This window comes from Bombus bifarius, unplaced genomic scaffold (assembly GCF_011952205.1).
Source record: "Bombus bifarius isolate JDL3187 unplaced genomic scaffold, Bbif_JDL3187 scf7180000009200, whole genome shotgun sequence".
Lineage (NCBI taxonomy): Eukaryota > Metazoa > Arthropoda > Insecta > Hymenoptera > Apidae > Bombus > Bombus bifarius.
This window is the reverse complement of record NW_022884965.1, coordinates 5,160,451-5,176,426: the sequence shown is the minus strand read 5'-3', so window position 1 is coordinate 5,176,426 and position 15,976 is coordinate 5,160,451. Positions and strand designations below refer to the sequence as shown.

General features: G+C 36.4%; 1 protein-coding gene across 11 annotated transcripts in view; it reads right to left on the bottom strand.

Moving 5' to 3' along the window:
• The window catches only part of LOC117214204 (cAMP-specific 3',5'-cyclic phosphodiesterase-like), a 349,894-nt gene that overhangs the window by 84,726 nt on the left and 249,192 nt on the right, over positions 1 to 15,976 (bottom strand). For 10 of the 11 annotated variants that reach the window (XM_033460100.1, XM_033460101.1, XM_033460097.1 and 7 more), the window contains one exon: positions 1,491 to 1,673. In XM_033460100.1, coding sequence (XP_033315991.1) covers positions 1,491 to 1,673 — 183 coding nt within the window. Of the gene's footprint in view, positions 1 to 1,490; positions 1,674 to 5,487; positions 5,705 to 15,976 lie in introns of those variants that run through there. The other variant, XM_033460096.1, reaches the window with a different exon arrangement.

Here is a 15,976-nt window from a genome sequence, read left to right as displayed (position 1 = left end):
AGACTGTTCTTGCACAATTATTAATATTGGCACGAATACGCTGTGATAGGATGCATCATTCGATTATTTATATTCAAAAACCAGAATTGCGGAAGAATAAAGATTTCTATGTAGAATATTATTCCTGATTATAGTGATAATTCTGTTAAGTGAACTCTTTTCGAATGCAAGACACGTTTCACACATGCGTGGTTGGATATAAAAATTTGTAAGGCAAGAAATTTTTATCTTGGAGGCAGTAGAATTAACGTGATCATGGTCAGATATTCAAAAAATTGACTACCGTATGTATTTGTCTTATCCTTTCTCTCGATATACCGCTCATAAGATACTTTACAATACCGACAAACCAGTCGTCGGTTCATTGAAATACTCACGACGCTCTCAACATGGCATAACCATGAAAACAACGCGATTCCTACTTTATCATTGTCGATAAATTCAGTCAATTGCGTCTGAAACTACGATTATCGGCACAATCTACATTACCGACATAATTAAAGTTACATTTACGGTCGGTACAATAAAGTTTGAATAGCCGATAATGCAGATTCGAGTTATACAAAGTTGCTTCGTACAATTAATCCCAGGACAGTGTTTGATTCTAACGATTAAGAGAGTTACATAGTTTAATCAATCGATAAAATAATAGTGGATAGACGCAAATCCAACGTTCGATATCTAATTCCGTTCAATTATTCATGAACAGGCGGCGCATTACGTTACAACAGGCCAATTATCACGGTCGTGTTTACAAATGACTTCATTAACGGCATCGTGTCAAGAGGAATTCGTAATTCACGTGGGCGTAAATTATACCAAGTTCGTTTCATTACCAGCTATAGTTTGCCGTTGAATAACCAGTAATTAGGAATTTCGCGCGACCGCGCGCCAATCGCCAGATTACTTCAATACGTCAATCAGTGTAAATACATAATTAATTCTAGACGAAACATTATTTCTCTATCGGATGAAGTACCAAATGAGTTTAGAAGTTTTTGATGATCCGTTGTTTAATTCTACCTATTATTAATACTTCTTTCGAGATATTTAAATGCAAACTCACGAAACCAAATATCTTCTACGCCGAATTAAACAATTTACGAATAATTTACTCGAGTTTCCAAAGCCCAGAAAATTGTGATTATACAACGAATTCATTCGTTATCGAAAATATAAAAATTCTGCTGTATTTCGTTCGATCAAAATGCAAAGTATCCGGTGTCTGACCATAACCGACCATTTCTACTGCAATACAATTTACATAACGAGGTCTGCAGTTTCTATTAGATGGAAAATTTATCTGATCGAAGCTGAACAATCACGATCACAAACCGAACATCGTATCAACAATCCGACATTCCCAATTCATTATTTACAAGGTTAGATCTCCGTTATCCCGACACAGAGAAAAAGATTAAAAAATAAAAAATGTTTTCCTCGAGTCGAGATAAGGACCTAAAGCAGAAAGCATAGTTTCATAGGCTCACCTTTCACTTGCGATCGAACTGTTCCGAGACATCGACTTTGGTGACATGTCGAAGTCGCTGTCGCTGCGATACAGGAAGCTTTCTCGTCGTTGTGGCTGTTGCAGCACCAAACTTGGATTCTGCGATGCGTTGTCGCCCGTAGCGCTGCTGTCTGCCTTTGAGCTTCCATTTCCCACGTCGAAACTGTTAACAGAAAAGAAAACGATCCTTAAGCATATTTTCCTTTGTTTTTCCTCTTACTTTATGCAAATTTTAAGGGATAATTTTTACAAATTCTTAAACATACTTCTTTCTTTTATTTCACGAATGATTTTAGCGTGTAAGTTTCACCTAATTTATTCGATTCGGTTATAACTGATTTATGAGAAATTTGCAATGACACGAGATTACAAATTTGAAGCTTCGGCAGATGAATAAATTTGTAATATTTTTTGAATGATTAAATTAACAACTGAAATATTTTCAATTAATAAAGTAGAATCGTGTTCGACATTTGGTCAAAATTAAACGGAAGCATCATATTTGTTACCAGAGACTATCTAAATTAAAATAAATAGAATGAAAACGCGCTATTTTAAACGAGAATATCCTGTTACGAAAAGTTCAGCAATTATTTTACCCAACATAGAAAATAATTAACATATAGTGTTCAAGTCAGACTGTATACACTTTGTCTTCAGGCACAACTTTCGCAACAAACTTCTATTAGAATTTTCAGCAAGTTACGAAGCTTCTGAGAGCAACACATCTTCGTCGTTGCATATCGTCGATATAAATAGCTTTTAAAGTATACTGGTCGAATATCTTCGTTATAGCAACGATGGTGTCTCCTTGCATCTCCAACAGGCATCGAATTTAATTTTCTTCAGGCTACGTTCGACAAATGTACGTGGTTAAGCTACGCGTTACATGGATACACATTTTTCATGTCCTGTCGTTCATCTATCGCAAAAAAATACACTATATCTTATACGTCCACTTTGTTTGTAAGGAACCAAATTTATGAAAATTGTCGATGAGATTGGAAAGTAAAAGTTGGTTGAAGGATAATAACAGTGCAGTTACCGGAATAATTCTAAACGCGTAAATCGAAAAGGTTGAACGTTTTACCTAAAACGATAGAAAGCTGGAATTAGAAGACGAATTGAAAAGCGCGTTGTGAAATTAATTTAAATTTCTCAGAAACTTTGCACGACGAAAATTCGAGGAAAATTCGTTCGTTTCGCATCTATTATCAAACTACCAGAGTACAGAAGCGTCTCTTAAAATTCCAGACAGCGTAACTAGACGAAGAAAAAAATTATACAGAGAGCAGCTGATTAACAATTCAAAACGCGTAGATGGCAATTTTAATGAAAATTTTACAGAAATTACACGCAACGAAATGAAAATTCATGGAGATGAATCTAATTCCGATCTTCTCAGACAAACTGCGCCCGAACGTGTCATGAAATAATTATCCGTCATAGTAATCGGCGTGATCGTTATCAATTTGCTCGTTAGACGGGCCTAATTAACTAAATGGCTTGATTAACATTTTTTCGTTCACATGATCGTCGGTGTTGACCAGAAACCACGTCTCGTCTTCCTGCTCTCGATAATCGTCATTACGTGTCATTATGTAAGCTACGATTAATTCCACGGCCTTGCTATTCAATCGCTAAATAGTGACCAGAGACAGAGAACGCCAATAAGCGTCCCTTGTTTCATTTCGTCTCACTCCGAATTCTTTTTAACGGCCAAGTTGTTATAATTTTTATTAAATAACAGTTACGTAAGTTTGTCAACTTTTCGTGTAATTGTAATCCGATTTATTTAAATGGGGAAATTGTAACGATGTTCGATGTTTCAATTTTTAAGCGAAAAATAGTTTATTAATCGAGCGAAGCGTTAATAATTTTATTTAAATCCCTTCGAAACATTGTAAGAGAATTTCTACGATTTTTACGAATTAAATAAAAAGAAATGAAATTTGTCAGTTAATGCAACGTTGCATAGAGAATTAAGAAGAAAGGAAGAAATTTCCAAGGTTCTAGGATTATTAATATTAATCCCATGTAATATTTAACAATTGAAGTTAAGTTGAATATTCAAGGAATATTTGTTAACATTAAACAATCCGTGCTATCGTTATGAATCTTAAACAAACCAGTGAAGAGAATTTTAAAACTAGTCCGTGCAATTTACAAATCCATATGAGATACCGAGTATGTGTCTGGCCACGACCGGACAATTCTACTTAACGCCAGACTCTACTTGCTCTCCAATCTTTCAACGTTTAACTCTCGTATTTCAATCTAAATACACACTCGACTACCTTATATTACGTTTCAGACGTCTTGCAGACAGCATTAACCAAATCATCGCTAATAACACTTTAAATAAACCAACAAAAAGATCAGAACCTGCGAAGTGATAAACGTTTCGTTATAATTGATCGTAAAATTGCGGAAATCGAAATCGCATGACCCAATGATAATTATTAAAAATTGCTCCGAACATTTCATTATTTTGCAGCAAGTCCTGCGGACGGAAAAATTCTATAAAAAGAAATCTTCAAAGAGATTGTTTCTAGACATGAACCAGCTGAAAGAAGACCTGTTGCGAGGAATGCTTGCCTGGGCAAACTCATCGGGACAATCTTGGCGTTTATCTACGGCACGGCCAAGCCTCAACAGCTAATATTGGTTTTTCGAGCAGGGCCGCCAATAAAAAAGTGATTAAAAGCCACTTCCGTTTCGCGGCTGCCGCACCCGTAACACGTTATGTAAAACACATTGAGTAATGGTTAAAGGCAACGCTATCGATTGGCGTGGCAAGTGCATTGTGACGCAAAGCTCAAACTCGAATGACTATATACAGGGTGGTTGGTAACTGGTGGTACAAGCGGAAAGGGGGTGATTCTACGCGAAAAAAGAAGTCGAAAATATAGAATAAAAAATTTTTTTTTTAATTTTTCCATCGAGACAACGATCTACAGTGAGATCCGTTATAACGTACCGGACGCGTACCGAGCGAAAATTCAAAGTCGATTTTCTCGAAAACAAAGCCTCAAACGACAAATTTTTATTCTATATTTTCGACTTCTTTTTTCGCGTAGAATCGCCCCCTTTCCGCTTGTACCACCAGTTACCAACCACCCTGTATATCTACTCGATAAATAATATATTCGTTGATAAATTAATCGATCAAATTAATGTTTGCACGGGAACAGATTTATTCGGTTAGTTCGATATACGGATAAATATGTGTACAGAGAACCAGAAGCAATTTATCCTGGTCGATAGTTAAATGTAACGATCGTTGGGTGAAACTACGATATGAATTTCCTTCGATCACGAATCGTTCTCGATTAGGTTAATTGCTCGTATAGTTTCTATTCTCTGCCTTGCTCTTAGATCGCTTTACGACTAATTAAAAGGGATCATTGGTCTGCTCATTATTTCCAGCTCATTTCCTAATGGATTCTTTGGCCAGCAAAGGCCAAAGGATCAGGTCTTTAACTGAACTCTCTAACGCAGTACAAATGAATTTCACGTTTGTTCACCGATACACACGTTTCATACAACAGCTTCAATTATATTATTTTAATTACGAATAACGATGCCAAAATACCTAGCCAATTTCCCCCTCCCTCTCATTTTGCACCTACTGTATATCGGTTCTAAAATTTCATTTTCGTCACTGTCTCTGCTACTCACTGTCCATAACAGCATTCCCCAAAAAATTGTTTCTTTTTTTTTGCTGTCGATGTAATGCCAAATTATCCGGCCAATGTTTCTTTCTAAACTATATTCTTTCTATAAATATTCTTCTCTTCCGCAGGAAGACAGAAATCGAAGATACAAACATTTGAAATATTAAACACAATATTGAACGTATCATTTATGCAATACCATAAATACAATAGTTCTATGAATAACGCAATGGCGATTATTTCTTTGAAGAAGACAAATTTTTCTTGATAAATAATACGTTAAATCGTTTGGAAACTTACGGAACGGCGACGTAGACCAATTTTGGATGAGGTTTCGCCCTGGATAACGTGGACACGCAACCGCTGTGCCTTCTGAACGAAGTAAGCGGAAGCGTCACTCTCATCGTGCCAGAATCTCGGCGCGCCAATTTCAAGGACACGTCGCATGGCACGAAAATAGGATAATCATTCATCTTGTGCTTACGATCTAACGAAAGATCCTTTTTCCATAAATGATATAATTTCTCTCGCTTAAACCATCGCTCTATGCTCGGACAGTTTTAAACGCTTTTTCCATTTATTACATTTTTCCGACTTTCCATGTATATACAGCGCTGTTTTCCTTCCGTTTTACAGCTGTTGTTCTTGTCCAGGAATTTTGTCCGACCTCGACGAATCGAAGGAAGAGTTTCATTCGCTGAAGTTAATTTGAAAAGTTTGCCTGAGTTTTATCGAGCCCTTTCTGCTTCTTTACGACGAGCTTTTAGGTTTGCTTCGCCCTTTCGAAGTGGCTTTCTGAGAAGGTTTCGAGACTCTTGTTAATGAATTCTGTTTCCTAGTTAGTGAAAAACAAGTGGCAAGTTTATCATCTTCTTATAGAGGCTTTGTGCGCTGTCTATTCGCGTGGATTTTTCGTCCGTCTAATTGAAACTACGAAGGAATTCGAAGGATATTTACAATTTTCTTCCCGACTCGAAGAACAAAAAGCGAGAAAATATTCTATCGAGCAACGTTGAAACGTTCTTGCCATTATATAAATACCTTTCGTGCTACAACTTCTTATCGAACTTGTACTTGTGTTCAAAAAATGTTACTGCGTCGCAAGAAAATATTCCACATAATCCATTTGCCCGACCAATTTCCCGAAAAACAGAATTATACAGCGGTAAATAAAACTTTCATCGGCCATTCTGTGACAGTAATATTCGAGTTGATCTAGTTTCCTTGGGATATTATCGTTCCAAACACATATTCTTCCAAAAGGAAGCAATTTTCTAGAATTAGAAATCGACATTCTTCCAGTTTTCCGAGGAAAACAAGAGATATCGGAATAGACGAAGTTTTCGTCATTTATTCGATGATAAAGTTTCGGCTAATAATCGTCCAAAACATCGTTTATTATTCCATTCGTTTTTCTCAAAAAATTTCCTAAAAAATCGACTTTTTTCCTAAAAAAAAAAAAAAAAAACGTCGACATCCAAAGAAACAACGCTTCGTTGAAACGAATATTCGTTTGCTCTAATCCGAACTAATTGCGAAAAGTACCGTGGCCACTTAAAAAAATTCGCGATTTACTTTAATTAGCCTCGGCGAAAAAGACGGCCAAGTCTCACGGAAGTCGCGTGCGAGACAGAAACAGGAAACGAAGCTAATCGAACGGTACACGTTCAACGCGAAATTGCTTCGTCCCTTCTGGTATAACCGTGCGACGAAAATTCGCTGGACGTCGATTTCGATTTATCGAACAGTCGTAAAAAGATATTACGACGCCTATACGTTTGTCCATGAACGATTTTATATCGCCTAGCGTCTATAGGGAACACTTGAAACGGAATTTTTTTTCATGCGACTGTTTGCTCGTTTAATGACTTCCAACGTTTGCAAGAGAGAATAGGGGTGGATAGAAAAATAGACAAATCAATTTCATTCTATGGACTTGCTTTTCCAATTTTTTATTCCAGTAGAGCCTCGATACTTTCTTTTCTAACTACGACATTCGTATATTTACGATATCGATACTTTTTATTCCGCTATTTTAATAGTATTCTATCAATTCATTTTTTTTTAATGCTATTGACACTGTTGTGCACCACAAATTCTCACATTTTCATCTTTTGACAATCAAAAAGGCTTCTAACGTTTTTAGTAAATATTTAGTATTTATTTTTTAAGTAAATGTTTACGTAAAGTAAAACTATATATATATATATATATCTTGTATTTTACCTTCAAACTTAACGAATTCTTTCGGATCGAAAATAAATCAAACAGCCATTGTCATAGATATATCTCTTTTAAAATACGCGACTTATATATCTACGATGCATTCTATATTTCCAAACGCTATGAAATGCTTCGAATAGAAAAATGTATTTTGGCCGTGGAATCTCATGGTAAAGTAATAAAACCGCGTAGAATTTATTTTTCTCGTATCGCGAATTAAAATCTCTTTCATAAGGAGACTATAGGCATATATCAAGCTTATCAAAATTTACTCCTCGACAAAGGAATCTCATTGAAAGACGGGAAGTTGATAAATTCCGTGGGAGAAGGTAGGATAATCCAAAACACCAGGCAAGGGAGAAATATTTCATCAATTTTAAATTCAAATCGCGCGCGTGGCAAAAATAAAGGGAACAACAAGTTGTTAGACGAGGAAGAACAAGAAAAATCCTACAGTCTCTTGTTTCTTCACCCGAGAGGATGTGTCGTTTAGAAAAATTTTCCAAAACTTTGAAATTCTTCCTCTCTTTTACGTAAGCGGAATGGCAGATTCCGACAGAAAATACAGTCAAACGACGGGACGTAATTCCAATATGGAAGTATTCGCGAAAACAATTGTTCGGATATTTAATTAACGAGTCTGATAACGCGCGGTATCGTAAAGTAGAAGAAAACAACGTCGGAGGAATGATGTCACCAATAATTGCGGCTTTAAATGTGTCACTCGTTGATTTATATATTTTGATAAAGACGCGAAAAACATGGAAAAGTACAGTGACGGACAGAAGGAGGTTTAAAATTCCTATTTCCCTACGAGTACAACTATACCACTTTAACGGTAACTTTCTAATGAATATAACAACAGAATAAATTCTGAAGATCTTTAATCGTTTTTCTCAAATAAATCAATTTTCTAAAATTGGCCGCCACTGTATGTTTCGAAACGGAGGAATTTAACATTGCAATTATCAGATGTTGCCTGTTTACACAGATACTAGAAACATACAAGTGTTCTTTATGAAACCAATATTTGCTATTGCAAATCCAATTTCTCCTAATTCGTGTCAATACGCAATACGAAAATATACTTCTTTCCCAAAAAATCTATGTAATTTTTGATCGGTACAACAGCCAATCTTAGCTACCAGCTATCATCGACTTTCATAAAATCAAATTTCTTTTCAGTATTAAGTTTCTAGGCCGAATATCCCCTAAAATATATTTCTCTCCTCATCGTAATCGTCGTATCGGCTTTCAACTAACCTACCAATCTCAATTACAAGTTATTAATTATCAATTTTTACCAAAGCCCTCGACATCAAGTTTGCGCGCGAAATTCGACCAGAGAAATTGGAAACGTGGAAAGAGGAAATAGATACGCGTGAAGCGTTCTCTTCTTGTAATTCCCAAGCGACGCTCGCTCGCATACTGTGTAAAATATTTCACGCAACGTAAAATTCGTAGAAAGGCTGTTACAAATGGCGAAAGGAAAAAAGAGGCAAAGGGAGGCTGCGAAACGTGTATGCATCTTTCATGTCACGGTTTCGGTAACTCCCGCGGACTATAAAAAAAGAGCTCGCCGTGAGTTTGAAGGCGATGCCGCGCGTAAATACCATACTGACGGTTTTCATCGAGGGACAAGCCGCTTCTCGAGGGAATATTCCTTCTTCACGAAAGAATTCTCAAAGCGTAGAGGAGCTACTTTTTGTCAAATTTATCCGATCTTTGATGTATTTCGTTTATACCGAACGTGATCCTTTCTAAGTATGTTTATCCTTTGGTTAAAATTAAGAAATTCAATTAAATTTACAATTGATCAGGTTGCAATTTTCAAAGTTGAATCTAACATCGATTTGAAGCAAAAACATAAGCTTCCTGCGGCTTAAAAAAAGCAGATATCTCGTTCCTTTGCAAGTGAAACTATTACCAACTTTCAATTACCTTCCCTAGACTAACCCGGAAACAAGTCGTCTCTCTGTAAATAAATCAAACTCGGATTTAAGCTTGACATTGATATCCAACGAATATACAGCATGGGCCACGCGATTCTTTCTTCGACAAGGACGTCTTTTTTTAAATATCTCCATAACCAATTATTTTTTCACCATTTCACCGCGATGATTTTCCACGTACAGTGACGAGAAGGCATCTGTCTGTACGAAAAAAAGTGTACATTTCAATTTCTGGAAATAATGCAATCGTAGATCGCAGTTCTAAACAAAATTTATTACTTTTTGCACCATTCGTCTTTCTCTTTCGACATTTTTCAGCAACTACACCGGTAACAGAGTTATAGCCCGAAACGATTGCGTGGCCCAAGCTGTATAAGCATTCGCTGGCTTTCAAAATAAGAATTTTCTTTCTACTGGTTTACTACCTGCACCACGGTTATTACCAAATAATGCGCTGGAACGTCATCAAGCAACTACGATATCGTAAAATAGGATTTTTGGTAACATGGACTGACTGAAAGATATTGCAAATGAAATATATTGGTTTAATGGAGAGTTAGCGAACGGGACCGCGAGAATAATTCGTGGGAAGATATTCGGGAAATTCTATTTCGTCCCTTTTTGATTATGAGTGGGTCCTTTCTGCATTAAACCATCCCCTCGTAGTATTTCTGGGATTTTTTAATCATTTTATTACATTTTACTGCCTTTGTGGTCGGCGCGGTTGGTAAGCTGGATCGCAGTTTAATCGAATATTGACGTTCCTTTTTTCGCGATATCGGTAGAAGACTTTCGCATTGAAAAGCTAAAATTGACATACTTTGCAGATTCGTTTATTACTCTCCTATTTTTAGACGTTTCTCTTTTCCAATATTAAGCTTGTACTAACAACTTTTCGCATTTACATTTAAAGTTAAATAAATTGGAAAAAAGTTCTCTTATTTTCCCATTTCCATATGTATGAACAATATGCAAAGGTTTGCGCGAAACTGAAAATTTTCCGATGGAAGACGTTTTCCATGAACCAGAGCTTACAAACACGCGGCGGAAAAATTTCTTTTACGTAAAACAAAACACACTTTACGACAAAGTACGTTTCATACGCACTGCAAATCAACGAACAGCCTTTTAACAAGTTACCAGAACCTAGTTACGAGGAACATCGATCGTCGACGACCAAGTTGTACCAAACAGACTTAGAACTGGTCACAGGTTTCTCAGAAAAACTCGCACGTGTATATGCAATCTCTAGATCTAACCCAGCAAACTGCGAAACCTGCGTTCGTCAAATCATTGTCAAACACATCTTTCCACGTTGCTAGAGATACAATTACTCTGGCAACAAATACCAGATCAAAGAATCTTTGAACGAAGATCTCTGCGATAAAGATCAAATATCAAGCGTTTCCTTCACACTGAAAGACGTCTCGCTATTTAGAAAATCTAAGTAGTAGTACTCTCGCCGCTCACATTGTCGACGCTGATAATAAGCAGCTGTTACGCTGCAGTTGACGCGACGTTAAATCCTGCGTACAAGAAGAATCTAAAGATATATTTATCAAAAAAAAAAAAATGTTAATTTTAATAAATATCCATAGAAATGCATATTCTGCGAGATATTTCTACGAAGAAAAATTGTTAGGCGTTGTGAAACATATTAAAAGTTGCGATACGCCGACGCCGCTTGAACAAGTTATTCATAGACTGTGCAGAACTAAGTCATATAACCATATATCTTATAACTTACGATGGCCAATGAAACAGACTTTCTAATTTTAATGCGGCATGTTTCATATCCCAACGGGATACCCGTTTATCCATCAACGGTTCACAGTTAATCTGCCACGACCTCCCATGAAGACGTTCCAAATTTAAACACCCAGAGTTCAAGCCACCTGGAACTTTTTCCATTTCCATGGAAATCCTCGTTTTACGCGTCGATATCGCGGCAACTCATCCACCTTTGCTCTCGATAAGTTCGCGTTTGAAGCCGTTAGCAAGGGGAAATGAGACTTGGAGGAAGTCACGGCGCTTTTAACCGTCTTTCAATGGTCCGTGAGTACAAATCATTCTCTCCTCTCCGTGGGTTTTTCGAAATTTTTGCCAACGATTAATTTCGGTTCTTTCGTTCTACTTTTCCAGTTTACATTTATTTTTCGCGGCGATTTTAACGGCGATGGAGGAACGAGAGACGTTATAAATTCGAGGATATTCCGCCATGTTAATGTTATAAATTTTGCAGGAAGATTTAACGCCGGTTTCCACCGAGAAACGCGAAAAATTTCGTTATTCTCCTATATCGATATCGTTAATTACAGATAAAGAATTGGATTCTGGTTTGGCGTTGATACGAGGAATAAATTTCGCAGCAAAAATTTAGCGCTGTTTCTTTTTCAGGAATTTCCAGGAAAACGAAAGATCAGGTTACTCTTCAATTATAGCTGCGTTTTGGAATTTTTAGTTTCGTTTTCGAATCAAAATGTTTGTGGTAGAAGATTGGCTTTCTATCGAGAGCACAGTTGAGCAGAGAGTTGACTTTTTAAATAGACTGAATAATGTGACCAAACTATGTAATTCGTTTCTAAACGAATGACCTGAAATATATCTGAAGTTTTTCATTTTTTTGAAAATTGTTAAAACTTTAATGTTTAAATGCCATTGACATGTTTGTCTTACAATCTTTTCTACAAAATCCTACGATAAATTGTCATTAGAAACTTAACGAAAATATTACATCGCGTTCTACCAATTTACATCCACGTCACGTCTGCCATAAACTTTCCAATCCATTGGAAAAATATTTCCCACTTACGAAACGTGCTGCATCTATCCCTCATAAAATCCAATTTACACAGTGTTTTCTCGACAGAAACGTTACCACGCTAAATGAAATACCCAGTTTATACGGTAACACCTCAAATGGGATACACCAACACCAATGCGGGAGGGTGGAGGGAGCGGATAGAATTTTATTTCAATCAGAATCGCGTTTAATTATTTGTTCCTATTCGTGGAAGAGGTTTCTAAGAGTATTACGCGAGAATAATCCTCGGACATCTAATTTCGCCCTTTAATCAAACGTCGATTAATCACTGTCCAGGTTGATATTCGAATAATTATCAGGGAACAATGCCTGTCGGTAGGTAATTGGTACTGTGTCCGATCCAATCAAGAAATCATCTACATCGATGTAACAATAAATTATCAATAATAACTAAACATTGTATCACGTTGAAAAATATATTTAAATCTTCAACTAAGAAAAATCTGTAAATAGATTAGAAATAATAATTTCCTGGATGGACTGTCTAAGAGACTGTATTTTGGAAAATTAAAATAAACCTGTTAATGCGTATACTATGTTAATCTAATTTTTATTTTTGCCCACGAATTAATGATATTGAAAACGTTCAATCAACGAAGACACGTTTTCAAGCGAAGAGATCGTTGTAGAAATGGAAACTGACTAAACTATGACGAATAACAATTTGCCTGTTGGCCCAAAATTTTATTTGTATCATCTTCGACGAATGGAAATGAAATTTTAAATAAAATAAGTTAAAGCAACGACGAAATTACGCCTGAAAATTTGTTCGTCGATCATTCAATCAAACGAACCGGAGCTGTAACTATTTTCTTGTCGATGGGAACGAAATAATTGTGGGAAACAAATTGGCTGGTGTGTAGACACGCGCCACGATCGGAAATTACACGAGAAACCTGATCGATAATCGCGACACCGATACGTTCTGGGTTTCATACGCTTCGATCAGTGACGAATGTTTGCATAGATACGGACATCTATCGACACAAGCCTCCTGATAACGAGGAAACCACCGTTTTCACGAGAGACTGTAAATTTCTACTGTCGAATCTCTATCGAATCGGCGTCGAATTTTTTAACGACCATTTTTACTCCTTCCAGGATGAATATCGCGTCCATGGATTTTTATCCTTTGGTTAAGTAGCGTTTAATTAAAACATATTTGTAGTTTCATTGAAGCAGACGACGTTGAAGATACTTGGAAGTAATAAGAATAAAAATAAGTGGAGAATTTATCAAGGCTATAAGTTTCAAGTTATTACAGTTATAAGTTTAAAAAGTAGGAATAATTTAAGTTTCGTGGAATCTTTACAAAGTTTCTAAAACACGATTATTTTCAAATAAAAAAGAACGAAATTCAAACAAGGCAAAGAACGAATACATAATAATTTTTCAAACCGCGTTTCTGTTAAAGAGTACTTTCATTTCCATAGAATATTTATCAACTTTGAACGAAGCCATGACTGAGCAGCAGAAAAATTATTTATTCCAATTTTCAGAACGTTCAACCGGTTTTTGCTACAGTTTGTAGTGTCTTCGCTATCTTCCTAGCCTCGTAAGATCATCACACAACAACGTGTTGTGACCGACGTGTAATTGGAGCGCGGAACAAAAATATTTATTCGCCATTTTCTCTGTTCTAATCTCTGTTGAAATCGTAGTTGTCGATTCAAGAGACTGCCAATCATCGAAAACCAGAGGAAACTTTCCAATCAGTCGTTATTAGTTTTGGAAACCCTACAAATCTTGGAAAATATTTTCTAAGATACTTGATAGGAAAGATTCATTGAAAATATCGTTGAATTTTTATTTTAATCAAAGGTATTTTATTTGAGATCGATGATTTAGAGTTTTCTACGAAATTGGGATAACGTTTCAAATTGGACCCATTGGGATGTTCAAATTGCAGTTTCCACTTTCAAGATCGATTTTAAGTCATCGTATCCGAGTACTGGTTGGAGTAAAATATCCAATTATGCTCGTTAAACAATATAAAAGTTTAGAATAAGGAAGTATAAAACTTTCGATTTTCCAGCTTCTATGACACATTATATTTTCACGAATTGTGGTACTTCGAATCGTAAAAATATCCGCAAATTCGATACTTCTTCAAACAAGAACCTCGAAACCTTCCTTCAAATAGCATAAACTCCTTCAAGCTTTAACTCGACCATAGCTAAGAGCTACGAACTAAAATTCGGAAGGGCGTTTGAAAACCTTGAATCTCTACGATACCTCAAACCCGTAAAAGAAACTCTAATCCCCTTATTCGCCAATCTTTTTCAGATCTTCGCCGGTCTTCTTCAAATCTTCTGCGACCACCACTTCAAACGCACTGAAACTCCATGAAAACCAGAGACACGATGAAACGTCTGGAACTGCGAGAATCTAAAAAGCGGAAAGATAGGAAAGCTTGACGCACGCTGAAAGAATTTTAACTGTCGCGAATATTCTACGTGCGTTTGAAGCACACAGCTGTCTGAAGGACTGCTCGGGTATCTCGCGTTAACCGACACGATTATCGTATCTGAGATTACAAACTCCTTCAAACCGTCACCAAGCCACTTCAAACGCACTGAAACTTTATTATCAAATCACAAGAACCGTGGGAATATTTGAAAAGGCGAAATTATACCAGAATTCGACACACGTTCAAACAATCTTAACTTTCACGAATTTTCTACATCTGTTTCAAACACACAACAGCCTTCCGATCTGACTGTTACGCGTATCTCGGGTTAACTGACACGATTGTTCGATTTCAGATTACAAACAGGCAATTTCTGTCGTCCTGGCGCGTGTCCTGCACCAAGGACACATCACTCGCGCATAATCGTCAGCAACGATCCTCTTTGGTCGCGTGCCGACTGTGAACTGACGGCAGCCATGCCTCGAGCTGTTGCTTATACGCTGATCCAGTCAGCGTGTACCTGCGTGATGCGACTACGCTCCGGCAAATATTGTACATATTGCCATATTTTTCTTTTTTTGTCGTTTGACTGCTGATAAGCGGGCAGCAGAAGGTTTTAGGTAGGTAGCCCATACTACGAGTCGTTTTATAATACTAACAGGTTGATCGCCAGGCGAATTTTATAGATTTTTCCCTGGCTACCGCAATAGATCGAAACACGCTATGCCGTAATACTTCATTTTTTATAAAATATTACATTTGCGCTCTTCTTTTCGATAAAGTTCTGACAATGTTATCTAAGCCATTGGATATTGTAGAAAATTTGTAGTCCAAAATTAGAATATTCGATATTTATTTGAAATGTACTACATCGTGGTATTTAACGTTTGTGAAATATTACGTTATACCTGGGCACTTTTTTCTAACGATATTACGACAATGTTATTTAAATGATTGACGTTAGAGAAAATTCTCTAGTCCAATGTTCCAATATGTCATACTAATAATCATAATTTTTTTCAAACATACTACATCATAACATTTAACTTGTGCAACATGTTACATTTGCGCACTTCTATTTTACAACGTTACGACAATATTATCTTATCTAAGTCATTCACATTATAGAAAAATCCTTTAGTTTAAAATTTAGATATTTCCTACTAAATAATCGTTATTCTTTTCAATATAGTACACTATTGACCTTTGAAAAAAGATATATTGCTTTGTGCATTTGCGCAAATTTTTCTGACGATGTTATCCAAGTCGTTCGCGTTACAGAAAACTTTTCAGCCCAACGTTCCAATATTTGATGCTAATATCGAGTATTCTGTTTTTTAAATACACAGTAGAATTTAACTTTTAACTTCTGCAAAATAT